This window comes from Ranitomeya imitator, chromosome 2, assembly GCF_032444005.1.
Source record: "Ranitomeya imitator isolate aRanImi1 chromosome 2, aRanImi1.pri, whole genome shotgun sequence".
Lineage (NCBI taxonomy): Eukaryota > Metazoa > Chordata > Amphibia > Anura > Dendrobatidae > Ranitomeya > Ranitomeya imitator.
The window spans coordinates 245,173,389-245,201,135 of NC_091283.1; the positions used below are offsets into that span (position 1 = coordinate 245,173,389).

At 44.2% G+C, this 27,747-nt stretch overlaps 1 protein-coding gene across 2 annotated transcripts in view; it reads left to right on the plus strand.

Moving 5' to 3' along the window:
• LOC138662884 (gastrula zinc finger protein XlCGF17.1-like) overlaps positions 1 to 26,902 on the plus strand; it is an 80,846-nt gene extending 53,944 nt beyond the window's left edge. The window contains exon 4 of one of the 2 annotated variants that reach the window (XM_069748878.1): positions 25,523 to 26,902. In XM_069748878.1, the coding sequence (XP_069604979.1) occupies positions 25,523 to 26,394 (872 nt within the window). In that variant the 3' untranslated portion in view covers positions 26,395 to 26,902. The remainder of the gene's footprint in view (positions 1 to 25,522) is intronic. The other variant, XM_069748879.1, reaches the window with a different exon arrangement.
• The last annotated feature ends 845 nt before the right edge of the window (positions 26,903 to 27,747 follow it).

Here is a 27,747-nt window from a genome sequence, read left to right on the forward strand (position 1 = left end):
CCCTGGAACAAAAAAAAAAAGTGGGAGATAAATATTGGCCTCTGGGCTTGTGTGCCACTCCTGACTCCTGTGTGCGTCATCTCTCACTCAGTGGGCCATAGAAAGCCTTTTTTTGTTTTGTTTTCTAAATTCTCCCTGAAAAAATAATTTTATTTTATGTGGTTTCTAAATTCTTCCTGAAAAAATCATTTTATTCTATTATTTTTTTTTCCTAAAGTCTCCCTGAAAAAAAAAAAAAAAAAATCAAATCAGTGGGAGATTAATATTTACATTTGTGCTTCAGTGACAGTCCTGCGTGTGTGGCATCTCTCTCATTTGTTGCCACCAACAACAGAGTGTGTAACATTGTGCCTGATTTTCGTTGTGGTCTCACTCACCTGTAAAGGGGTAGCTAAATCATACTGAAGTTATAGCTCACCGTGTAATTTGTGTGACAGCAACAAATACCGTTAGTTTGTTTACGTTTTTAAAACAATGAGGAAGTATGGTGGAAGAGGTCGTGGCCGGGGGCGTTCATTGTCAGCTGGTAATGAGGGTAGTGGTAGTGGTGGAGCATCAGCTGGTCGTGGGAAAAAAAATATTGCACCTAAGTCTGGAGCTGTGGAGCCAGGTTCGTCGTCAGGCTACACAAGGCCTCGAACGCTCCCTTTTCTGGGAGTAGGAAAACCGCTTTTAAAGCCGGAGCAGCAAGAGCAAGTTTTGGCTTATCTTGCTGACTCAGCCTCTAGCTCTTTTGCCTCCTCTCGTGAAACTGGTAAATGTCAAAGCAGCGCGTCGTTAGTGGATGTTCACGGTCAGGGACAAGTCGCTTCCTTGTCCTCTTCAGCAAAAACAACAACAGAGAAGAATGCAGCAGGCGACACAACGGGTTACTCCATGGAGCTCTTTACACATACCGTCCCTGGCTTAGAAAGTGAAGCAGTTAACAGTCCATGCCCATTACAAGTTGAATCTGACATGGAGTGCACTGATGCACAGCCACAGCCAGACTACTATGCTGGTCCTTTGACTCAGACCACAACATTGCCCTCGCAGGGTGCTGATCAAGAATCAGACCCTGATGAGACTATGTTGCCCCATCACGAACGCTATACCACCGACCGACACGGTGACACAGACGAAGTTGCACACGAGCTACAAGAAGAGGTAATAGATGACCCAGTTCTTGACCCCGATTGGCAGCCATTGGGGGAACAGGGTGCAGGCGGCAGCAGTTCTGAAGCGGAGGAGGAGGGGCCGCAGCAGGCATCAACATCGCAACAGGTTCCATCTGCCGGGCCCGTATCTTGCCCAAAACGCGTGGCAAAGCCAAAACCTGTTGGAGGACAGCGTGGCCATCCGGTTAAAGCTCAGTCTGCAATGCCTGAAAAGGTATCCGATGCTAGAAAGAGGGCAGTCTGGCATTTTTTTAAACAACATCCAATTGATCAGCGCAAAGTCATCTGTCAAAAATGTTCAACTACCTTAAGCAGAGGACAGAATCTGAAAAGTCTCAATACAAGTTGCATGCATAGACATTTAACCACCATGCATTTGCAAGCCTGGACTAACTACCAAACATCCCTTAAGGTTGTAGCACCCTCGGCCAATGAAGCTAGTCCGCAACGCAACATCCCTTCCGGCAGTGTAAGGCCACCATTTTCCGCACCACCTGCAGTATCTGTGCAGGTTTCTTTGCCAGGCCAAAGCAGTCAGGGTCAGGGAATCACCAGTTTCGTAGTAGGAAACACTGCATCTAGGGCACCGGCGGCAACAATACCATCTCCCACCGTCTCTCAGTCTGCCATGTCCACCGGCACCCCCGCTAGTTCCACGATCTCCAGCTCTCCAGTCCAGCTCACCCTACATGAGACTATGGTTAGAAAAAGGAAGTACTTAGCCTCGCATCCGCGTACACAGGGTTTGAACGCACACATAGCTAGACTAATCTCGTTAGAGATGATGCCCTACCGGTTAGTTGAAAGCGAAGCTTTCAAAGCCCTGATGGACTACGCTGTACCACGCTACGAGCTACCCAGTCGACACTTTTTTTCCAGAAAAGCCATCCCAGCCCTCCACCAGCATGTTAAAGAGCGCATCGTCCATGCACTCAGGCAATCTGTGAGCACAAAGGTGCACCTGACAACAGATGCATGGACCAGTAGGCATGGCCAGGGACGTTACATGTCCATCACGGCACACTGGGTAAATGTGGTGGATGCAGGGTCCACAGGGGACAGCAAGTTTGGGACAGTTCTGCCTAGCCCACGGTCTAGGAAACAATTGGCTGTAGCCGTTCGCACCCCCTCCTCCTCCTCTTCGTCCTCCTGCAGAAGCGAGAGCTCGTCCACAGACCGCAGTCGCACAACCACTCCATCCGCAGCTGCCACTGTTGCACACCAGGTCTCCCATTATGGGGCAGCTACTGGCAAACGTCAGCAGGCTGTATTGGCTATGAAGTGTTTGGGGGACAACAGACACACCGCGGAAGTTCTGTCCGAGTTCTTGCAGAAAGAAACGCAGTCGTGGCTGGGCACTGTAGATCTTGAGGCAGGCAAGGTAGTGAGTGATAACGGAAGGAATTTCATGGCTGCCATCTCCCTTTCCCAACTGAAACACATTCCTTGCCTGGCTCACACCTTAAACCTGGTGGTGCAGTGCTTCCTGAAAAGTTATCCGGGGTTATCCGACCTGCTCCTCAAAGTGCGTGGACTTTGCTCACATATCCGCCGTTCGCCCGTACACTCCAGCCGTATGCAGACCTATCAGCGTTCTTTGAACCTTCCCCAGCATCGCCTAATCATAGACGTTGCAACAAGGTGGAACTCAACACTGCACATGCTTCAGAGACTGTGTGAACAGAGGCGGGCTGTTATGTTTTTGTGGGAGGATACACATACACGGGCAGGCAGTAGGATGGCAGACATGGAGTTGTCAGGTGTGCAGTGGTCGAAGATTCAAGACATGTGTCAAGTCCTTCAGTGTTTTGAGGAATGCACACGGCTGGTTAGTGCAGACAACGCCATAATAAGCATGAGCATCCCCCTAATGCGTCTGCTGATGCAAAGTTTGACACACATAAAGGATCAGGCGTCTGCAGCTGAGGAAGAGGAAAGCCTTGATGACAGTCAGCCATTGTCTGGCCAGGGCAGTGTACAGGACGAGGTAGCGGGCGAAGAGGAGGAGGAGGACGAGGAGGATGATGGGGATGATTATATTTTTAATGAGGAAGCTTTTCCGGGGCCACTGGAAATTGGTGGCGCGGCAAGGCCGGGTTCTGGTTTTTGGAGGGACACAAGTGACGTGGATTTGCCTGAAACTGCCCCTCAACCAAGCACAACCGCAGATTTGAGAACTGGAACTTTGGCCCACATGGCGGATTATGCCTTACGTATCCTCAAAAGGGACACACGCATAACTAAAATGATGAATGATGACGATTACTGGTTGGCCTGCCTCCTTGATCCTCGCTATAAAGGCAAATTGCAAAATATAATGCCACATGAGAACTTGGAACTAATATTAGCAACCAAACAATCAACTCTTGTTGACCGTTTGCTTCTGGCATTCCCTGCACACAGCGCCCGTGATCGTTCTCACACGAGCTGCAGGGGCCAGCAGACCAGAGGAGTTAGAGTGGCAGAAATCAGAAGTGGCGTTGGCCAGAGGGGTTTTCTGACGAGGTTGTGGAGTGATTTTGCTATGACCACAGACAGGACAGGTACTGCAGCATCAATTCAAAGTGACAGGAGACAACATTTGTCCAGTATGGTTACAAACTATTTTTCATCCCTTATCGATGTTCTCCCTCAACCGTCATTCCCATTTGATTACTGGTCATCCAAATTAGACACCTGGCCAGAATTGGCAGAATATGCATTGCAGGAGCTTGCTTGCCCGGCAGCTAGTGTCCTATCAGAAAGAGTATTCAGTGCTGCAGGTTCAATACTAACAGAAAAAAGGACTCGTCTGGCTACCCAAAATGTAGATGATCTAACCTTCATTAAAATGAACCACAACTGGATTTCGAAATCTTTTGCCCCACCTTGCCCGGCTGACACCTAGCTTTCCTATGAAAAGGTCTTGCCTGTGGACTATTCTGAATGCCTTTTCCAATCTCGTAATTTTCTGCACCTGATTGTCCAGCATACGACATGTTTACACCTCACTAAATGGCCAAACTCCCCACACGGGGCCGTGGTATCGACACTTGGCGACAGCACCCGTGAGAGTGCAGTTTGTCTGAAGAGGTGGGTGTGCCCGCTTTTGGTCGACGGCACTGCCACTGGGTCCCTCCTAGTACAATAAAGTGTCTCTGGCGGTGGTGGTGCGCACCCAACGTCAGACACACCGTTGTAATATGAGGGGCCCTGGGCCTGTACCGCCGGCCACAAGACAGTTCCCCCCCCCCCCAGCTCAAACAGTGCTCTACCACTTGCAAAATTATCTCACAGCTCCACCAATGTTTAGTCTATGCGCTGACATCCTTCAATGCCTGCCACTGACAATACCATTGTATTGACATTTTTGTTATGTTAGGCCTTCGATGCCTGTCTGTGGTCACTCCTTCCACTAGGCCTCCACTGACCACACCACTGCTGCCCGTGTACCCCTGTAACCAATTTAAAATTGCCTACAGCCATGTGTTATTATTTTAGGCCTTTGATGCCTGTCTGCGGTCACTCCTTCCACTAGGCCTCCACTGATCACACCACTGCTGCCCGTGTACCCCTGGAACCAATTTAAAATTGCCTACAGCCATGTGTTATTATTTTAGGCCTTCGATGCCTGTCTGCGGTCACTCCTTCCACTAGGCCTCCACTGACCACACCACTGCTGCCCGTGTATCCCTGGAACCAATTTAAAATTGCCTACAGCCATGTGTTATTATTTTAGGCCTTCGATGCCTGTCTGCGGTCACTCCTTCCACTAGGCCTCCACTGACCACACCACTGCTGCCCGTGTACCCCTGGAACCAATTTAAAATTGCCTACAGCCATGTGTTATTATTTTAGGCCTTCGATGCCTGTCTGCGGTCACTCCTTCCACTAGGCCTCCACTGACCACACCACTGCTGCCCGTGTACCCCTGGAACCAATTTAAAATTGCCTACAGCCATGTGTTATTATTTTAGGCCTTCGATACCTGTCTGCGGTCACTCCTTCCACTAGGCCTCCACTGACCACACCACTGCTGCCCGTGTACCCCTGGAACCAATTTAAAATTGCCTACAGCCATGTGTTATTATTTTAGGCGTTCGATGCCTGTCTGCGGTCACTCCTTCCACTAGGCCTCCACTGACCACACCACTGCTGCCCGTGTACCCCTGGAACCAATTTAAAATTGCCTACAGCCATGTGTTATTAATTTAGGCCTTCGATGCCTGTCTGCGGTCACTCCTTCCACTAGGCCTCCACCGACCACACCACTGCTGCCCGTGTACCCCTGGAACCAATTTAAAATTGCCTACAGCCATGTGTTATTATTTTAGGCCTTCGATGCCTGTCTGCGGTCACTCCTTCCACTAGGCCTCCACTGACCACACCACTGCTGCCCGTGTACCCCTGGAACCAATTTAAAATTGCCTACAGCCATGTGTTATTATTTTAGGCCTTCGATGCCTGTCTGCGGTCACTCCTTCCACTAGGCCTCCACTGACCACACCACTGCTGCCCGTGTACCCCTGGAACCAACATCAGAAAATATAAAAATAAGTATTTTGCTTATAAAAAAGAAAATACTGGAGAGATATCAAATGCAGACATTTTAACATTAAAAACAAACACATACAACAAAAATCTGGTACAGTACTAAAAATGGCCACCAGCTACAATAACTTTCTCCTGCAAGTAGTTAACTGAAAGGTTTTTTCAATTTTAAACACAGATATGGCATCCACCGAGTGTTGTCCTGTCGCGTCTTCTTTATATTATTGCCAAGAAGATGCAAAACAATGAAAATAATAAAATCATTATTTACCAAAAAAATAGAGTAAGTCAAAACCACATTGCAAATAAACATTCATTACAAATAAAGAAGCAGGGCGCGTCCGAGGGTGAGTATATACCTAATAAGAATATAATCACCCTCGGACGCGCCCTGCTTCTTTCCGACAGCCTTCCTTCCTAAGAATCAGCCCTTCCGTGCTGTAGAGAGAGGGTTTGTTCCACTCCAAGGTGTTCCCCAGGTTGCCTTTCCTGAGCTTCGATCTTCCGGCTCTCGTTTAGTAGTTGTTGGAAACTACGCTGCATTAGGCCTACAAATTGGGTATGGGGTGTAGAGAGATGGTGTGTTCCACTCCAAGGTGTTCTCCAGGTTGCCTTTCCTGAGCTTCGATCTTCCGGCTCTCGTTTAGTAGTTGTTGGAAACTACGCTGCATTAGGCCTACAAATTGGGTATGGGGTGTAGAAAGATGGTGTGTTCCACTCCAAGGTGTTCCCCAGGTTGCCTTTCCTGAGCTTCGATCTTCCGGCTCTCGTTTAGTAGTTGTTGGAAACTACGCTGCATTAGGCCTACAAATTGGGTATGGGGTGTAGAGAGATGGTGTGTTCCACTCCAAGGTGTTCCCCAGGTTTCCTCGCCAATGCTTCGATCATCATGCTCTCGTTTAGTAGTTGTTGGAAACTACGCTGCATTAGACCTACAAATTGGGTATGGGGTGTAGAGAGATGGTGTGTTCCACTCCAAGGTGTTCTCCAGGTTGCCTTTCCTGAACTTCTATCTTCAGGCTCTCATTAAATTGTGGTTAAACGGAACAACTGCATTTGGCGTACTAGTTGGTTTGGGGCCTACTATCGGTGTCTGCCACTCTTTGCTGTTCTCCACTGAACAAAGCTGTGCCGCCTGTTTACTACTGTTGCCAATTTTGAACTGCATTTCGACTACTTACTGATTTGGGCCTACTCTCTGTGTCAGCCTCTCATTCCAGTTGTCCTCCACTGCAATGCCCCCTGATTAGTCCTGTGTTACCAATTTTGAACTGCATTTAGCCCACTTTATTCTTTGGGCCTATATCTGTGTTTCCTCCTCATCCTGCCCATTGCCCAGCCAGTGATAGATGAGTCTGCTGGTACATTGACCCATAACGCAACATTTCCCGTGCACGCTACACTGCAAGATTGTGACCCTGCTGAAAGTCAGGTCCCCCTTCCCGCATACCATACCACCTTACACGGGGACAAACAGGAAGGTGCAGATGAAAGTGCAGGTTCCTTCATCAGGTGGGGGGAGGAATACTAGTTGGCGACGTCACTGGCACAGGGCCTCTCATAGTACGCAAAAGTGTTGCTGCCGGTGGGAGGCGCCCCCGCCGTGCAAACACACCGCTGTACTTTGAGGGGCCCTGTGCCAGTGCCAATGCCAACGAGTGGGCCCCCCCTGCTTGCTCAGGTTCACAGCACTTGCAAAGTTGAAATACTTACCTCTCCCTGCTCCACTGCCGTGACGTGGTCCAGATTTCCTGGGCCCACTAATTACTTGAACCAGCCCTACCCACCACAACTTTAGCCAAATGAACCCCAATTTCAAATGCCTTCCAATTATTATAAGGTAAATTACGCTTGACAAGCTTCATTAAGAAGAATGGATGGTTTTGACATTAAAATGGGCACTCTAGGTGTTTTCCTGGCCCCCACTCACTGCCGACTATGCTGCCCCATTGACTTGCATTGGGTTTCGTGTTTCGGTCGATCCCGACTTTACGTCATAATCGGCCGATTTCACTCGACCCGACTTTTGAGATAGTCGGGTTTCGCGAAACCCGGCTCCACTCTAAAAAGGTCAAGGTCGCTCAACTCTACTCACCATATGTATTTGTATATTCTATATCCTGACTGCCGCATTCACTCACAATCACCGCCCTTGCATTAACTCTCTACACTCCATCCATGTCGGCCCCTCTGTCCTTGCCTCTCCTATGTATAGCACTCATGCTCTATTCACAGTGCTTAACAGCGCAGAACCATTCAGTCCCACCATCCAACACAAGAGACGCTCTCACAAATCACTTAACCATCTGCTCACTCTTTCTATCCTTCTCCTAGTCGCTGGAGACATCTCTCCAAACCCCGGCCCCCCATGTTATAGCCAGTCAAACCTCCCAACTGCTACACTCAGAAACCCCTCTAACCTTATTAATATTCCCTGCATGCCTTCTGTATCCTTCAATTGTGCCCTTTGGAATTCTCGCTCTGTGTGTAATAAACTCTCCTTCATTCATAACTTCTTCCTTTCTAACTGTCTTAATCTCCTGGCTCTTACTGAAACCTGCATCCAGCAGTCAGACACCACCGTTGCTGCTGCTCTTTCATATGGTGGACTACACTTTTCTCATACCCCAAGATCAGACAACAAAGCAGGTGGAGGCGTTGGTCTGCTCCTGTCACACAAATGTACCTTCCAAATTATCCCCCAAGTACTCTCACTTGTATTCCCTTCCTTTGAGGTCCATGCTGTCAGACTCTACATCCCCTTCTCCATGCGAGTGGCGGTGGTGTATCGTCCTCCCGGCCCCTCTCATCAGTTCCTGGATCACTTTGCCACCTGGCTCTGACTTTGAACCAGTTACAGAAGAAGAAGTAGTCGGGCTCCTTGCATCTTCCCGCCCGACCACTTGCACCAGTGACCCCATTCCGTCACATGTTCTCCAGTCCCTTTCCCCGGCTGTCACCTCTCACCTAACAAAAATATTCAACCTTTCCCTCACTTCTGGTATTTTTCCCTCATTTAAGCATGCCATCATACATCCATTACTTAAAAAACCATCCCTCGACCAAACCTGTGCCGCTAACTACAGACCTGTCTCTAATCGTCCCTTCATCTCTAAACTCCTCGAGCGCCTGGTCCACTCCCGTCTTACCCGCTATCTCTCAGATAACTCTCTTCTTGACCCTCTTCAATCTGGCTTCCGCTCTTTACACTCTACTGAAACTGCCCTCACTAAAGTCTCTAATGACCTACTAACAGCTAAATCTAATGGTCACTACTCCATGCTAATTCTCTTGGATCTCTCTGCAGCATTCAACACTGTGGACCATCAGCTCCTCCTCACTATGCTCCGCTCCATCGGCCTCAAGGATACAGTTCTCTCCTGGTTCTCCTCCTATCTCTCTGACCGATCCTTCACTGTATGTTTTGCTGGTTCCTCCTCCTCTCACCTTCCCCTTACTGTTGAGGTTCCTCAAGGATCAGTCCTAGGCCCCCTCCTCTTCTCTTTGTATACCGCCCCTATTGGACAAACAATCAGTAGATTTGGTTTCCAGTACCATCTCTATGCTGATGACACCCAATTATACACTTCTTCTCCTGTTATCACGCCGACCTTTTTAGTAAACACCAGTGATTGTCTTACCGCTGTCTCTAACATCATGTCCTCCCTCTATCTGAAACTAAACCTGTCAAAAACTGAACTCCTCGTGTTCTCTCCCTCTATTAACCTACCTTTGCCTGACATTGCCATCTCCGTGTGCGGTTCCACCATTACTCCAAAGCAACATGCCCACTGCCTTGGGGTCATCCTTGATTCTGACCTTTCATTCACCCCCCACATCCGATCACTGACTCGCTCTTATCTGCACCTCAAAAACATTTCTTTAATTCGCCCTTTTCTTACTTTCGACTCTGGACTATTGTAACTCTCTACTAATCGGCCTCCCTCTTACCAAACTCTCTCCAATCTGTCCTGAATGCTGCAGCCAGGATCATATTCCTCACCAACCGTTACACCGATGCCTCTACCTTGTGCCAGTCATTACACTGGTTACCCATCCACTTCAGAATCCAGTACAAAACTACTACCCTCATCCACAAAGCACTCCATGGCCCAGCACCACCCTACATCTCCTCTCTGGTCTCAGTCTACCACCCTACCCGTGCCCTCTGCTCCGCTAATGACCTCAGGTTAGCATCCTTAATAATCAGAACCTCCCACTCCCGTCTCCAAGACTTTACACGTGCTGCGCCGATTCTTTGGAATGCACTACCTAGGTTAATACGATTAATCCCCAATCCCCACAGTTTTAAGCGTGCCCTAAAAACTCATTTGTTCAGATTGGCCTACCGCCTCAACGCATTAGGCCACACAGGGATCGTTAGGTTATCATTAAAAAAAAAAAAAAAAACAATCAGGTTCCTCGTATCATGTTCTCATACACTTTATGCAGTTAATAGCCCTCTGTGTCTGTACTGCTACATACTTAGGCAGTTAACTGGTTCATGCAGCTTTACATGAACACCCGAGCCTCACACTATGGCTGGTCCGAATAACTAAAGCAATTGTTACCATCCACCTCTCGTGTCTCCCTTTTTCCTCATAGTTTGTAGCTTGCGAGCAGCAGGACCCTCACTCCTCTTGGTATCTGTTTTGAACTGTGATCTCTGTTATGCTGTAATGTCTATTGTCTGTACAAGTCCCCTCTATAATTTGTAAAGCGCTGCGGAATATGTTGGTGCTATATAAATAAAATTATTATTATTTGTGCCGCCGGCCATCCTGACAGGGAGCACTCGGCTATACGGCTAGAACTGTCCTCACTATGGAGGAAACAGCCAGACCTGAGGGGACTGACCAGCTTCAGGGGCACTTGAGTGGGCTATAATAAGCAATACCACAATGCTCACCCCTCCCCCTACTTCCCTATCTACGAAGTATACCTATGTATCTCTATCCTAGGCAGAGCCTCCCATCCCCGCAACCGAAAGGAAAAAATCAGGGAAAAGTAAATGCCCGATATATGCTGCTAAATTTCTGGAAAATTGGCGAAAGCCACTATGCAAATCGTGCATATCTAAGATTGTGGGTGATGAACAGACTGCGTTATTAACCAGCATGAGGACAATGATTTGTCAGGAGTAGTGTTGAGCATTCCGATACCGCAAGTATCAGGTATCGGTCGATATTTGCGGTATCGGAATTCCGATACCAAGTTCCGATATTTTTGCGATATCGGGAATCGGTATTGGGATCCATATTCTTGTGTAAAATAAAGAATAAAAATAAAAAATATTGATATACTCCCCCTCGGACGCGCCCTGGTTGAAACCGCTGTAACCGGCAGTCTCCCCTCCTAAGAATGAGCGAGTGAAGGACCTGCGATGACGTCGCGGCTTGTGATTGGTCACGTGAGCGGTCACGCGACCAATCACAAGCCGCGACGTCATCTAAGGTCCTTCACCCTGCATTCTTAGGAACAGAGGCTGCCGGTTACACCGCTTATAGCCAGGGGCCGTCGGAGGGGTGACTATATCGATATTTTTTATTTTTATTCTTTATTTTTTACATGAATATGGATCCCAGGGCCTGAAGGAGAGTTTCCTCTCCTTCAGACCCTGGGAACCATTACAGGATACCTTCCGATATTTGCGTCCCATTGACTTGTATTGGTATCGGATATCGGTATCGGCGATATCCGATATTTTTCGGATATCGGCCGATACAATCTGATACCGATACTTTCATATATCGGAAGGTATCGCTCAACACTAGTCAGGAGGTTTAGGCATCCATCTCAAGCTTGAATCTTCCCCAGACAAGTCAGTCGGAACCGCAAACCTCACGGAAAAGGCAAAGAGAGTCTAGTCCCTCTTCCGAACGAGAGATTTCGGAAGATTCAGATCAGGAAGGAAGAGACGGATCATTGGGCAGAGGGAAGAGATATCTCTTCTCTGCGGCAGATACAGATGAACTTCTTCATGCAGTTCGTAACACCATGCAGTTACAGGACACGCCAGAGGAGACCTCGATCCAGGATGAAATGTTTGGCGGCTTACATGCCAAAGTCAAAAAGGTTTTTCCAGTCAACAACAACATCCGTTCCATGATTCTGGAAGAATAGCAGGAAGCGGAGAAAAGACTAGTTGTACCTAGAGACTTTAGACTCCGTCTGCCTCATAAGCCAGGTGACATTAAAGGGAACCTGTCACCTGAATTTGGCGGGACCGGTTTTCGATCATATGGGCGGAGCTGTGCTCTGCTTTACGGCCGGCGCTGACAGTCAGTGCAGGGAAGCTGACACCGGGGGACGTGACAGAATCGGAATGTGAGTATGTAGTGGTTTTTGTTTTTTTTTTTACTTTTACAATGGTAACCAGGGTAAAATATCAGGTTACTAAGCGCGGCCCTGCACTTAGTAACCCGATGTTTACCCTGGTTACAAGTGAACACATCGCTGGATCGGCGTCACACACGCCGATCCAGCGATGACAGCAGGTGATCAGCGACCAAAAAAAGGTCCTGATCATTCCCCAACGACCAGCGATCTCCCATCAGGGGCCTGATCGTTGGTCGTTGATACACATAACGATTTCGTTAACGATATCGTTGCTACGTCACAAAAAGCGTGATGTTGCAACGATATCGTTAACGAAATCGTTATATGTCTTACCCATGATGGGGGTTTTGAGTAATGAACCAGGCAGGGAGTTTATAAAAACCTCAGGTATCTTTTGCATGTGTTTAGAGTTAATTAGTTGATTCAGAAGATTAGGGTAATAGGTCGTTTAGAGAACCTTTTCTTGATATGCTAATTTATTGAGACAGGTTTTTTGGGTTATCAGGAGTTGTATGCCAAAATCATCAGTATTAAAACAATAAAAGACCTGACAAATTTCAGTTGGTGGATAATGAATCTATAATATATGAAAGTTTAATTGTAATCATTACATTATGGTAAATAATGAAATTTAACACTATATGCTAATTTTTTGAGAAGGACCTGTATAGGAAAGACATATTACCAGGGAGAATGGACTCCTCAGATTGCTGCAAGGTCATCAAGCTACAGGGAGCTGTATGCGATCTGGAAAGTGTTATACCAGGCCCAGTCACAGGTCAGGGGCAGACATGTAAGGATACTGTCCGACAATGTCACAGCAGTGGCATTTCTAAGACACCAAGGAGGTCCGAAACATCCACCGCTGCAACATCTAGCAGACCAGATTTTCAGATGGGCAGAGAAATCTGTCAAATCCATCTCGGCAGTTCACCTGGAAGGCGCCAAGAATCAAGTAGCAGACTTCTTGAGCAGAACACCTGTACATCCTGGAGAATGGGAACTGAGCCCGGAAATATTCAACAGTCTGTGCCAAAAGTGGGGAACACCTCAGGTGGATCTTTTTGCCACCAGGTCAAATGCAAAGACCAGAGCATTTTTCTCTCTCAATCCTCTAGATGGTGCCACAGGAGTAGACACTTTGTCTCAGTATTGGGGAGAAGGTCTCCTGTACGTATTTCCGCCTCTTCCTCTGATACCGAAGACACTCAGGAAGATACGAGACGAGAGGGCAACTGTAATCCTGGTGGTTCCTTTTTGGCCAAAAAGGAGCTGGTTCTCTCTACTATCCAGAATGTCAACAGAGAGACCAATCTTACTACCAAACAGGCAGGACCTTCTACTACAGGGCCCGGTGTTCCACAAAGACCCAGACTCTCTACACCTATCTGCTTGGATCCTGAACAGCGAACCCTAAGATCCAGAGGCCTGTCAGAAGAGGTCATTACCACACTCCAGGCAAGCAGAAAGTCGGTGACTTCAGCGATTTATAACAAAATTTGGAAGCAGTATTGTTCCTTTCTGGGAGAGATTCCTGTGGATACTTCAAAACCTGACATTCCCAGAATCCTCGACTTCCTGCAGCTCGGGTTTGAGAAGGGCCTCCGGTCTAGTACTTTAAAAGTACAGAGTGCAGCGCTTAGTGTCTTTTTTGATATGTCACTAGCCTCCCATCCTTGGATAGCAAGATTTTCCAGGGCCACACAGAGAATGAGACCACTTGTGAGAAAATCAACTCCCTTTTGGGACCTAAACCTGGTCCTTAATGCCCTGTGTAAAAACCCCGTACTTGTTATCAGAGGATATGGGCATAGCCAATCTCTTCTTTAAAACTGCCTTCCTGATTGCCATCACGTCAGCTAAAAGATTGGAGGAGATGCAGGCTCTTTCCACTCAGGACCCATATCTTCAGATCTTTGACGACAGGATAGTCTTAAGACTTAACCCAGCCTTCCTCCCCAAAGTAGTGTCCTCAACAAATATAAACCAGGAGATAATCCTTCCCTCATTCTGCCAACACCCTAGAAACACAAAGGAAGGGGTCTACCATAACCTTGATGTTAGGGAGACTGTTCTAAAATACCTGGGGGCGACGGAAGGTTGGAGAGGGGACACTAACCTGTTGATACAGTACGGGGGTCCAAATAGAGGTTGTAAGGCAGCAAAATCAACCATTGCTAGGTGGATCAAAACCATGATAAACCTAGCATATACAGACCAAGGGAAAGATCCCCCGGATATTCTTAGAGCCCATTCAACTCGAGCTCTGTCTACATCATGGGCGGAGAAGGGGGGAGCCTCAACTGAGCAAATTTGTAGGGGGGCGACTTGAGCCAGTCTTTCTACCTTTGCTAGACATTATAAATTAGATGTCTCATCAGATCAGTTAGCTTTTGGTAGAAAAGTATTACATGCAGTAGTCCTGCCCTAGTTATCATCCTTTGGTATTTCTCCAATGGTGCTGTCAGGTGGTGAACTGGAAAACGATAATTAGACTTACCGGTAATTGTATTTCCAGGAATCCATCCTGACAGTACTACTAGTTCCCTCCCACTGCAAGTTTATACTATTGACTAATGTGATGTAACATTGGTGTATGACTGTTAATAAACTCTTTTATGCATCCATCCAGATGTGGTACTTACAAAATCACAGGTGGGTGGAGTGGGGAGGGTCCTTTTAACCGCTTGTTGTTCTTGTTCCGCTGAGGGTAAGAAGGACGTCCTCCAATGGTGCGGTCAGGATGGATTCCTGGAAATACAATTAGTGGTAAGTCTAATTACTGTTTTTTCATTTTTATGGATCAATTTGTGAAGCACCTGGGGGTTTAAAGTGCTCACTATGCATCTAGAAAGTTCCTTGGGGGGTCTAGTGTCCAAAATGGGGTCACTTGTGGGGGATCTCCAATTTTTAGGCACATCAGGGGCTCTCCATGCGCGACATGGTGTCCGCTATCGATTGGAGCTAATTTTCCATTCAAAAAGTCAAATGGCGCTCCTTTTCTTCCGAGCCCTGCCGTGTGACCAAACAGTGGTTCCCCCCACATATGGGGTATCTGTTTATTCAGGTCAAATTGGACAACAATATTTGGGGTCCACTTTCTCCTTTTACCCTTGGGAAAATTAAAAAATTGTGGCTAAGGCTAGTTTCACATTTGCGTTAAAAAACGCAGTGTTTTTAACGCAAACATGTGGTGAAAAAAACGCATGTAAACGCGTTCAAACGCTGTGTTTTTTTAGACGCATGCGTTTTTGCATGTGGTAAAAAAAAGCGGCGTTTTGACGTGTTTACATGCGTTTTTTCCTGCGTTTGCGTTTTTGAAACGCATGATGAGAAGTGTGTGACAGATGCCAATCATCAAAATCAACTAGAAAACCCACTAAAAACAGAAATAGCTAGGGTTAGGATCCCTAGTAACCCTAGGGATCCTAACCCTAGGGATCCTAACCCTAGGGATCCTAACCCTAACCCTACGGATCCTAACCCTAACCCTAGGGATCCTAACCCTAGGGATCCTAACTCTAGGGATCCTAACCCTAACCCTAGGGATCCTAACCGTAACCCTAACCCTAGGGATCCTAACCCTAGGGTTACAATCTGACGTGTGTCACTTTATGTGGTGATAACTTTGGAACTATTCACAAAGGATAATAGAAAACAAATGGATCTTACAAATTATTTTCCAGTTTCTCACAATACCCTACATACGATTGTACACTACTCTCTGGGCACATGGCAGTGTTCAGAAGGGAAGGAGCGCCATTTAGCTGTTTGACTGCAGATCTAGCTGGAATAGTTTGCAGACACAATGTTTTGGGAGCCTTGTTCGTGGTCAACTGGCAGCTCAAAAGATCTCCACCATGAACATGCTTGGCACTATCTTCTCTGCTTTCCATATCCCAAGGATTGCCTTGCTCATCGCCCTTTATCACCATTACATGGATCTGGACTTACACTGGGACCCCTAGGCTTGGACCATGGTGTTACCTGCTATTCTGTGGTATTAGATGACAATAAGAATAGTCAGGTAGCTGGGTCAGAACCGGAAGGACAGAATACAGAATCAGAAGACACAAGAGTAGTCAGTAAACGGGCCACGGTCACAACAGGAAACAAATACACAACCCGCAAGCTGAGCACAGAGGACTGAACCAGAGGAGAACAACGCTGTTTCTGGCAGATTCCGGCCATGTGCTTTGAGCTTTAGTAGGGTGTGGTACTTTCCAATTGGCTGAAGTAGGGAGCAGATTACTCCAGCTGGACAGCAGGATCAGATCCCAGATGAGATTGGACGCACCATATGCAGAAGCCCTAATATGACTAAATGACAAAAATCAAGAATAGTCAAAATCCCCATAAAGTGATTCCATTTCCTAAATTAGTTCACTGAGTGTTATAATCTATACATATGTGGTCAAAATTGTTGGTACCCCTCATTTAATGACAGAAAAACCCACAATGGTCACAGAAATAACTTGAATCTGACAAAAGTAATAAGAAATAAAAGATCTATGAAAATGAACAAATGAAATGCTTCCACAGAATTTAACCCCTTGTGCGAGGTGGGGTGCGCCCGTATGACCACCGATGGGATAGTATGTCCTATGCGATCGCGGCCGGGTGTCAGCTATGTGCCAGGAGCGGTCACGGACCGCCCCGGCACACTGCAATCAAACATGATCGCAGTGTTCCGGCGGTATAGGGAAGCATCGCGCAGGGAGGGGGCTCCCTGCATGCTTCCCTGAGATCCCCGGAGCAACGTGATATGATCGCGTTGCTGTGAGCGTCTCTTACCTCCTCCCTGCAGCAAGCCCGAATCCAAAATGGCCGCGGGGTTGCATCCGGGTCCTGCAGGGAGGTGGCTTACCAGTGCCTGCTCAGAGCAAGCGCTGGTAAGCCTGCAGGAGTGCACGTCAGATCGCTGATCTGACACAGTGCACAGCAAAGTGTCAGATCAGCGATCTTACACTATAACATGATGCCCATCCCCCCCCGGGGCAATGTTATAGTGTAAAAAAAATATTCACATGTGTAAAAAAAAAAATATTTAAAAAAATCCATATATATATATATATATTTGTTCCTATAAATACATTTCTTTATCTAAATAAAAAAAAAACAAAAGTACACATATTTAGTATCGCCGCGTCCGTAACGACCCCACCTATAAAACTGTCCCACTAGTTAACCCCTTCAGTGAACACCGTAAAAAAAAGAGGCAAAAAACAACGCTTTATTATCATACCGTCAAACAAAAAGTGGAATAACACGCGATCAAAAAGACTGATATAACCATGGAACTGCTGAAAACGTCATCTTGTCCCACAAAAAACGAGCCGCCATACAGCGTCATCAAAGAAAAATGTTATAGTCCTCAGAATAAAGCGATGCAAAAATAATTATTTTTTCTATAAAATAGTTTTTATCGTATAAAAGCGCCAAAACATAAAAAAATGATGTAAATGAGGTATCACTGTAATCGTACTGGTATACTGTAATCGAACGGTATAATCGCCTCCCCCAAAAGAAATTCATGAATAGCTGGTTTTTGGTCATTCTGCCTCACAAAAGTCGGAATAAAAAGCGATCAAAAAATGTCACGTTTATTTACCAATAAAAACGTCAACTCGTGCCGCAAAAAACAAGACCTCACATGACTCTGTGGACCTAAATATGGAAAAACTATAGCTCTCAAAATATGGTAACGCAAAAAAATGTTTTTTTGCAATAAAAAGCGTCTTTCAGTGTGTGACGGCTGCCAATCATAAAAATCCGCTAAAAAACCCGCTATAAAGGTAAATCAAACCCCCTTCATCACCCCCTTAGTTAGGGAAAAATTTAAAAAATGTATTTATTTCCATTTTCCCGTTAGGGTTAGGGCTAGGGTTGGGGCTAGGGTTAAAGCTACAGTTAGGGTTAAGGCTACAGTTAGGGCTGGGGCTAAAGTTAGGGTTAGGGTTTGGATTACATTTACGGTTGGGAATAGGGTTGGGATTAGGGTTAAAGGTGTGTCTGGGTTAGAGGTGTAGTTAGGGTTACCATTGGGATTAAGGTTAGGGGTGTGTTTGGATTAGCGTTTCAGTTATAATTGGGGGGTTTCCACTGTTTAGGCACATCAGTGGCTCTCCAAACGCGACATGGCGTCCGATCTCAATTCCTGCCAATTCTGCGTTGAAAAAGTAAAACAGTGCTCCTTCCCTTACGAGCTCTCCCGTGCGCCCAAATAGGGGTTTACCCCAACATATGGGGTATCAGCGTACTCAGGACAAATTGGACAACAACTTTTGGGTCCAATTTATCCTGTTACCCTTGGAAAAATACAAAACTGGGGGCTAAAAAAAAAAATAATTTTTGTGGGAAAAAAATGAATTTTTATTTTCACGGCTCTGCGTTATAAACTGTAGTGAAACACTTGGGGGTTCAAAGCTCACAACGCATCTAGATGAGTTTCTTAGGGGGTCTACTTTCCAAAATGGTGTCACTTGTGGGGGGTTTCAATGTTTAGGCACATCAGGGGCTCTCCAAACGCAACATGGCGTCCCATCTCAATTCCTGTCAATTTTGCATTAAAAAGTCAAATGGCGCTCCTTCCCTTCCGAGCTCTGCCATGCGCCCAAACAGTGGTTTACCCCCACATGTGGGGTATCGGCGTACTCAGGACAAATTGTACAACAACCTTTGGGGTCAATTTTCTCCTGTTACCCTTGGTAAAATAAAACAAATTGGAGCTGAAGTAAATTTTTTGTGAAAAAGTTAAATGTTCATTTTTATTTAAACATTTCAAAAATTCCTGTGAAACACCTGAAGGGTTAATAAACTTCTTGAATGTGGGTTTGAGCACCTTGAGGGGTGCAGTTTTTACAATTGTGTCTCACTTGGTTATTTTCTATCATATAGACCCCTAAAAATGACTTCAAATGAGATGTGGTCTCTAATTAAAAATGGTGTTGTAAAAATGAGAAATTGCTGGTCATCTTTTAACCCTTATAACTCCCTAACAAAAAATTTTGGTTTCAAAATTGTGCTGATGTAAAGTAGACATGTGGGAAATGTTACTTATTAAGTATTTTGTGTGACACATCTCTGATTTAAAGGCATAAAAATTCAAAGTTGGAAAATTGCGAAATTTTCAAAATTTTCGCCAAATTTCTATTTTTTTCACAAATAAACGCATGTAATATCAGAGAAATTTTACCACTATCATGAAGTGCAATATGTCACGAGAAAAAAATGTCAGAATCACCGGGATCTGTTGAAGCGTTCCAGAGTTATAACCTCATAAAGGGACAGTGGTCAGAATTGTAAAAATTGGCCTGGTCATTAACGTGCAAACCACCCTTGGCGGTAAAGGGGTTAAACAAAAATAAAACTCATGAAATAGGCCTGAACAAAAATGATGGTACCCCTGAAAATAATGTGACAAAGGGACACATTAAATCGTGGTGTGTCCACTAACTAGCATCACGGGTGTCTACAATCCTGGAATCAGTGAGTGGCCTGTATATAGGGCTACAGATACTCACTATGCTGTTTGGTGACATGTTGTGTATCACACTCAACATGGACCAGAGGAAGTGAAGGAAAGAGTTGTCTCATGAGATTAGAAAGAAAATTGTAGACAAACATGTTAAAGGTAAAAGTTATAAGACCATCTCCAAGCAGCTTGATGTTCCTGTGACTACATTTGCACATATTATTCAGAAATGTAATATCCATGGGACTGTAGCCAACCTCCCTGGACGTGGCCGCAGGAGGAAAATTGATGACAAATCAAAGAGATGGATAATACGAATGATAACAAAAGAGCCCAGAAAAACAGATTAAAGGTGAAGTTCAAGCTCAAGGAACATCAGTGTCAGATCGCACCATACGTTGTTGTATGAGCCAAAGTGGACTTCTTGGGAGACGACCAAGGAGGACACTATTGTTGAAAAAAAAATCGTCAAAAAGCCAGACTGGAATTTGCCAAACTACATGTTGACAAGCCACAAAGCTGGGAGAATGTCCTATGGACAGATGAGACAAAAATGGAACTTTTTGGCAGTGCACATCAGCTCTATGTTCACAGATGGAAAAATTAAGCATATCAAGAAAAGAACACTGTCCCTACTGTGAAACATGGAGGAGGCTCTGTTTTGTTCTGAGGCTGCATCTGGCACAGGGTGTCTAGAATTTGTGCAGGGTACAATGAAATCTCAAAACTATGAAGGGATTCTAGAGAGAAATGTGCTGCCCAGTGTCAGAAAGCTTGGTCTCAGTCGCAGGTCATGGGTCTTTTAACAGTATAATGACCCAAAACACACAGCTAAAATCATCCATGAATGGCTAAGAGGAAAACATTGGACTATTCTGAAGTGGCCTTCTATGAGCCCTGACCTAAATCCTATTGAGCATCTTTGGAAAGAGCTGAAACATGTCGTCTGGAAAAGGCAACCTTCAGTCACGAGACAACTGGAGCAGTTTGCTCTTGAGGAGTGGGCAAAATACCTGTCGAGAGGAGCAGAAGTCTTATTGACAGTTTTAGGAATCGTTTGATTGCAGTGATTGCCTCAAAAGGTTGTGCAATAAAATATTAATCCTTTCGCGCCAGAGCTTGTTTTTCCCTTCGTGACCTGGCCAATTTTTTAAATCTGACCAGTGTCCCTTTATGAGGTCTTAACTCTAAAATGCTTCAACGGATCCTGGTGATACTGAGATTGCTTTCTTGTGACATATTGTACTTTGATAGTGATAAAATTTCTTTGATATAACTTGCGTTTATTTGTTAAAAAAATGGAAATTTGGAGAAAAGTTTAAAAATTTCGCAATTTTCTATATATTTTTATGCTCTTAAATTAGAGTCCTATCACAGAAAATAGCTAATAACATTTCCCACATGTCTACTTGACATCAGTACAATTTTGAAAACAAATTTTTTTTCTTCGGAAGTTATAAGGGTTAAAAGTTGACCAGTGATATCTCATTTTTAGAACAAAATTTTCAAAGCCATTTTTTTTCCAAAGTGCTCAAAACCACATTCATGAAGTTTATTAACCCTTCAGGTGCTTCACAGGAATGATTGGAATGTGAAAGGAAAAAATAAACAAACATTTACTTTTCTTTCACAAAAATGTTCCTTTAGACCTATTTTTTTTTTTACTTTCGCAAGGGTAACAGGGGAAAAAGGACTATACATTTTGTTTTGCAATTTCTTCTGAGCATATCGATACCCCATATGTGGGGAAATCTACTGTCTGGGTGCACGGCAGGCGCGCCATTTGACTTTTTGAATGTAAAATATGCTGGAATAATTAGTGGTCGCCATGTCGCGTTTGGAGAGCCCCTGATGTGCCTAAACAGTGGAAATCCCCCACAAGTGACACTATTATGGAAACTATACCCCTTAGGGAACTTATCTGGATGTGTATTGAGCACCATTAACCCACAGGTGCTTCACAGAAGTTTATAACGTACAGCCATGAAAATAAAAAATCACATTTTTTCCACAACAAATGAACTTTTCATCCTCAATTTTTTTTTATAAAAGGGTAACAGGAGAAATTCAGTCCCAAAAGTTGTTGTGCAATTTGTCCTGAGTGTGCCGACATCCATATGTGGGGGTAAATCACTGTTTGGGCGCATGGCAGAGCTCTGAAAGGAAGGAGCGCCATATTGGAGAGCATATTTTGCTGGAATTGTTTGTGGGTGACATGTCACATTGTAAGATCCCCTGTGGTGCCAAAACAGCATAAGCCCCCCCAAAGTGACTGCATTTTACAAAATACTTCCCTGAATGAATTCTTATAGTGGTGCAGTGAGCATAATGACACCACAGCTGTTCCATAGAAAATTACACCATTGGGCAGTGAAGAAAAATTAATAACATTTTAACCACTAAAATGTTGTTTTAACCCTAAATTTTACACTGGAAAATAGGTAGATAGGTAAATGGTCACTACACCCTTAGATGAATTCGCAGAGGGGTGTCATTTCTAAAATGGGGTCACTTCAGGGGGTATTCTGCTATTGTGGCACTTCGGAGAGCCGCTAAGTGCCAGAACAACAGAATCCCTCCTGAAGTGACCCTATTTTGGAAATGACACCCCTCTGGTTATTCATCTATGAATATAGTGACCATTTTCACTATACAGATGATTTCCAGAAACACGTAGTGGAAGTTTTAGAGCAAATCTGTCGTTGTAGTGCCCAATATATTGTGCCCAGCTTGTGTCTCTGGAGACATCCCCCCACCTACCCCCGGAAATTGTTAGGCCAGCTCTACGCAAATGTCTGTCACTAAATTAACCAAATGATTGAATTTCAAAACAGTTTAAAAATGTGGTTCTGTGTGGAAGATTGTAAATTAGTCATGGAGGCAATAGGATGGCAATGATGGTCATTGTGGGCAATAATAGCGGGTATCATACCTCATTCCTCTCTTGGAACATACACAACATCTTCTCTGGGGGTTCTTTCTTGTTTCAGTTGCTGGAATGAGTGCAATAAAATGTCGCTCAGTGAGTCTTCTGACATCTTCAGATTCTAAAGGATTGCCAGGGACAGCATTTTCAAAAACAAGACTTTCCTTGATCATTGAAAATATCTGCATTTCCGGCTTTTTTGTGACACAAAAGAATTATATGTGGCCACCTGAAACAAATAAAAGACTAACTTTTGACACCAGGTATATGGTTTTCTTGATACCTGGTATGGTTATAGATCCTGATCTGCAAGGTCCACACCCCCCATATATTTGTTGTAGTCAATGACAGACACAGGTTTTGGAGTAGTGGATCCCTGTTGGTCTGCAGTGGCCGTTGTGGCATCTGTGTGGATCGAGCTCAGGATAAAAATATATTTGTTATCCTTATACTTAGGGGCAAGCATCTATCCATTGCGTAAAGCCCCTGACTGCCCCCTTCGGAACTTTTCGTTGACCAATTATTGTGGAAACCCCTGATGATTTTTGTGAATGGTCCCACAAGCCCCCATGTTATGTTCAACCAGACTTTTAAATAGGGGAATGCTGGTGTAGTAGTTGTCAACATTCAGATTGTAGCCTTTTTTATAAAAATGGAGTTATTACCTCCCCAACGATTTTTCCAGAAGTCCCCAGATAAGTAGGGCATCATGGTGGGTTTAGTTGGCTATCTTTCCCCTCATAAATGCGAAAAGCTGATGTGTATGCGGTTGAACTCTCGCACATTTTATAGAGCTTTATTCCGAACCTTGCCCTGTTAGAAGGAATAAATTGCTTGAGGTGCAGTCTTCCTTTGAATTTTACAAAGGACTCATCAATGGAAATGTTTTCTGTTAGGTGTAGAGCTTTAAGAACTTTTCTGTCAAGTCTTTAATGATGGGTCTGATTTTCAATAGTCTGTCATGTTCTGGGGCATCTCTGGGCAGGCATCGACTGTTGTTAAAATGCCAAAATCTCATGAGCAATTCATAACGGGTCCTAGGAAGAATAGCAGAAAGCATAGGGATGGCTTGAACAGGGCGGTTGGACCAATAGGACCGAATTTTTGTTATCAAGCCCCATAGCAAATGTAAGTCTTAAAAATTTTTTTAATGTCTAGGACATTAGTTGGTGTCCATAAATTTGACCTAGCATCATAGTATCGTGGATTCTGGCTGATGATTTGGGACACGTATAAATTTGTCTGTAGGATAATATGCTCTAGCAAGCTATCTGTCAGAAACAAATTTAAAAAAAATTAATTGGTCCAAAATTTTCCACCTCCACATTTATACCTGGAATGGCCTTAAAATTGGGGATGAATGGAGTAGCCGAATCCGAAGCCTCCCATCTGGAAAATGCTACATGAAGAGGCAAAGCCCCTTGGAAATTGATGTGCGCCAATTCACGAGCACTAGGGACAGCGCTAGTACTGGGCATTGTTCCCTGAGTTGGAGACATTTCTCCAGAAGCGCTATTTGTCCTTCTTGTTGTACTGGTCCTTGTGTTTGAGGATGGACCAGAATCACTGCTCATTTCTGAGCTATCCACATCGCCAGAGCATAAAAGTGCATAAACCTCCTCTGCACTATAATACTGACGGACCATTTTACTCGTTTTTATTTTTTTTCCTTCAGAAATATAAAACTCTGACGTGACATGACTGACGTGACGTGACTGAGGTGACCAAATTATTGGGGAGACAATTGAGAAAAACCTTATTCTAAAGCCTAACCCTAACTTTAGAATAAACCCTAACCCTAACTTTAGCCTAACAGTAACCCTAACCCCAACAGTAACCCTAACTTTAGCCCCAACACCAACCCTAACTATAGCACTAACCCTAACCTGCCTTATCTGTTTTTTTTTTTTTACTTTATAACAAGATTGACTCACAGCTGTTGCCAGCAGCACTTGTAACACTGTTTCTCCTCTAATTTCTCACTGACAGGAGATCTGAGGAGAAACAGCGTTTTTATGAGGCAGGTCGCCCGGAAAAGTTCGTTGCTACAACAAACATTCCTAGTGATTTGTCTCATTGGCTGGTGTGACGCTGACATCATCAGGACCTGAACCAATCAGGTCTCTGAGGTCAGGGGTCACAGGAATTATTGGGCGCTGGAATCCCCTTGTTATACAGTACGTGGGGGTCCCGATGAGCACAAAACCGCCGACCATAGGCAAACGTTGTCGCTGCACAAAGCCCTGCTAGCGCCGACGTTTATCTACTGTTGGCGGTCACGAAGCGCTTGAGGTAAGGGTACCATCATTTCGGTCCAGGCCTATTTCATGAGTTTTATTTATTTTTTTTAAATTTTGTGGAAGCATGGTTGAAAAGCAATGTCTGACTTTAATTTGTTCATTTTCATAGATCTTTTATTTCTTATTACTTTTGTCAGATTCAAGTTATTTCTGTAACCATTGTGGGTTTTTCTATCATTATACAAGGGGTACCAACAATTTTGACCATATTTGTAGGTGGAATGAATATTTTGACTCCACAGCCACTTTCTGAAAATTATCACGAAGTGAATGTTGGAGAGTGAAAATTACACATTTGCCATTTTATTACTCAGCACATAGTGTCCAGATTGTGCTCCAGGAGACACACACCACAGATTAACTGGATTCTTCTCACTATAATATTGCTAAATACAGGGATCCTAAATGTTGGAGCACACTGCAAGACTCAGAAGTGAGAGTGGATTTTGCTGGATTGGTTTATAGAAACTGTTACTTTTCAACAGCCTTTGAGCCAATAATAGTGTGGGAACCTCTGTTTTTCCATTGGCAGATGATGGACCTGAGTGGGGACTTGTTTTTTCTGAGATGAGAATTTTTTTTTATTTAATATTTGGGAGGCAGAATGAACAAACAGTTGAACACCACGCACTACTGGCTTATCCAACAAGGTTTTCTATTAATTGTGAACTGTCATTGTCTTGGTAAATAATTAAAGTTTTTTTTACATAGCCTGCCATTTTATGGACAGTTTAAGTAGAAATGTTCAAAAATGTAAAACTCGAGCATATCTTATTAAAAAAATTGTTTATCTTAGCAGATGACTGCACCAGGAGATCAGAGGGACAGCTGACCTCTTCAATTTTTAAATCTGATGATGTTGAGATCCTACAAGATACAACTGAAGTGATTGCTGTTACTCCAGTTATTTCATCATCCATTCACAGCAGAGATCTGTCATCTAATCCTATTAAACAGGTCCCAACTTCTGATTCATTACTGACTACTAAGGAAAATCAAAGTCACAAAAGAGGCATTAAAAAACAAATTGCTCCTAAAGCAAAGAAGTCATTTTCATGTTCAGCATGTGGGAAATGTTTTAACAGCAAATCACATTTTGTTACACACCAAAGAACTCACACAGGGGAGAATCCTTTTTCATGTTCAGAATGTGGGAAATGTTTTAAACGGAAATCATGTTTGGTTCAGCACCATAGAACTCACACAGGGGAGAAGCCTTTTTCATGTTCAGAATGTGGGAAATGTTTTAAATGGAAATCAGATTTGGTTCGTCACCAAATAACTCACACAGGGGAGAAGCCTTTTTTATGTTCAGAATGTGGGAAATGTTTTAAATGGAAAGCAAATTTGGTTCATCACCATAGAACTCACACAGGGGAGAAGCCTTTTTCGTGTTTAGAATGTGGGAAATGTTTTAAACGGAAATCAGATTTGGTTCATCACCATAGAACTCACACAGAGGAGAAGCCTTTTTCATGTTCAGAATGTGGGAAATGTTTTAAATGGAAATCAGATTTGGTTCGTCACCATAGAACTCACACAGGGGAGAAGCCTTTTTCCTGTTCAGAATGTGGGAAATGTTTTAAAAGGAAAGTGCTTCTTGATAGTCACCAGAGAACTCACACGGGAGAAGCCATTTTCCTATTCAGAATGTGGGAATTGTTTTAACCGGAAAGGGAGTCGTGATGAACACCAAAGAACTCACACAGGAGAGAAGCCTTTTTCCTGTTCAGAATGTGGGAAATGTTTTAGCCACAGAAGGTATCGTGATGAACACCAAAGAACTCACACAGGAGAGAAGCCTTTTTCTTGTTCAGAATGTGACAAATGTTTTAACCGGAAATCAGATTTGGTTCATCACCATAGAACTCACACAGGGGAGAAGGCTTTTTCCTGTTCAGAATGTGGGAAATGTTTTAAATGGAAAGTGCTTCTTGTTAGACATCAGAGCAGTCACACAGAGGAGAAGCCTTTTTCATTTTCTTAATGTGGGAAATATTTTACTTGGAAATCAGTCGTTAATAAACATCAGAGACGTCAAATAGGGGAGAAGCCTTTATGTTCATAATGTTGGAATAGTTTTAACCAAAATTGAATCTTCTGAAATGGGTGGTCTCTTGTCATTCCTCATGTTTGCTGAAAAAAGGATAAAACTAAAGTTTATTAATTCCAAATGTAAAACTAGACCCATAATTTACCCCCTGAAGGTTAGTCAGTAGGTGACTAATAGAAAAAAACATGTACCCTACAGTTCAGTATAGGGTGAGGTGACGTATACTCACTCACTCTCCAAGAAGCTCATTTCTACGGGTTTCATCGTCTTCACCAAAGGAGACTATTTAATATTGACCTATATTCAAGCGAGAGTAGACAAAAAAACTAAAATCATGTATCATGTTATCCGAAACAGTCAGAAAACTAGCCACATATTGGCAGATCCCAGACCTCAAACTATATACTTTGTAAGTTTATAAGCCACTCCAGTGTCAGGAATAGATAGTATGTGACAATACAGTATATAATTCTTGTGTTTTCCTATAGGGACTGCCCTAGTTTAGTATTGTAACAGCTGTTAATTAGTAGTGCAGATAAATTGTCCTAGACCCCGCTCAGGGTAGGTAAGTGAAATGGTTTGTTTTTCTTTTGTTACTTTTTTATGTTTTCTGATGGGGCCATGCATACCATGATGGGGCCATTCATACCAGAATAGGGATGGGGCCCTGCATACTACGACGAGTACTAAGAGAACTAAGTAATGTAATAGATAAACCATTATTTCTTATTTTTAGTGACTCTATAGCGACAGGGTCTGTTCCGCAGGACTGGCGCATAGCAAATGTGGTGCCGATATTCAAAAAGGGCTCTAAAAGTGAACCTGGAAATTTTAGGCCAGTAAGTCTAACCTCTATTGTTGGTAAAATATTTGAAGGGTTTCTGAGGGATGTTATTCTGGATTATCTCAATGAGAATAACTGTTTAACTCCATATCAGCATGGGTTTATGAGAAATCGCTCCTGTCAA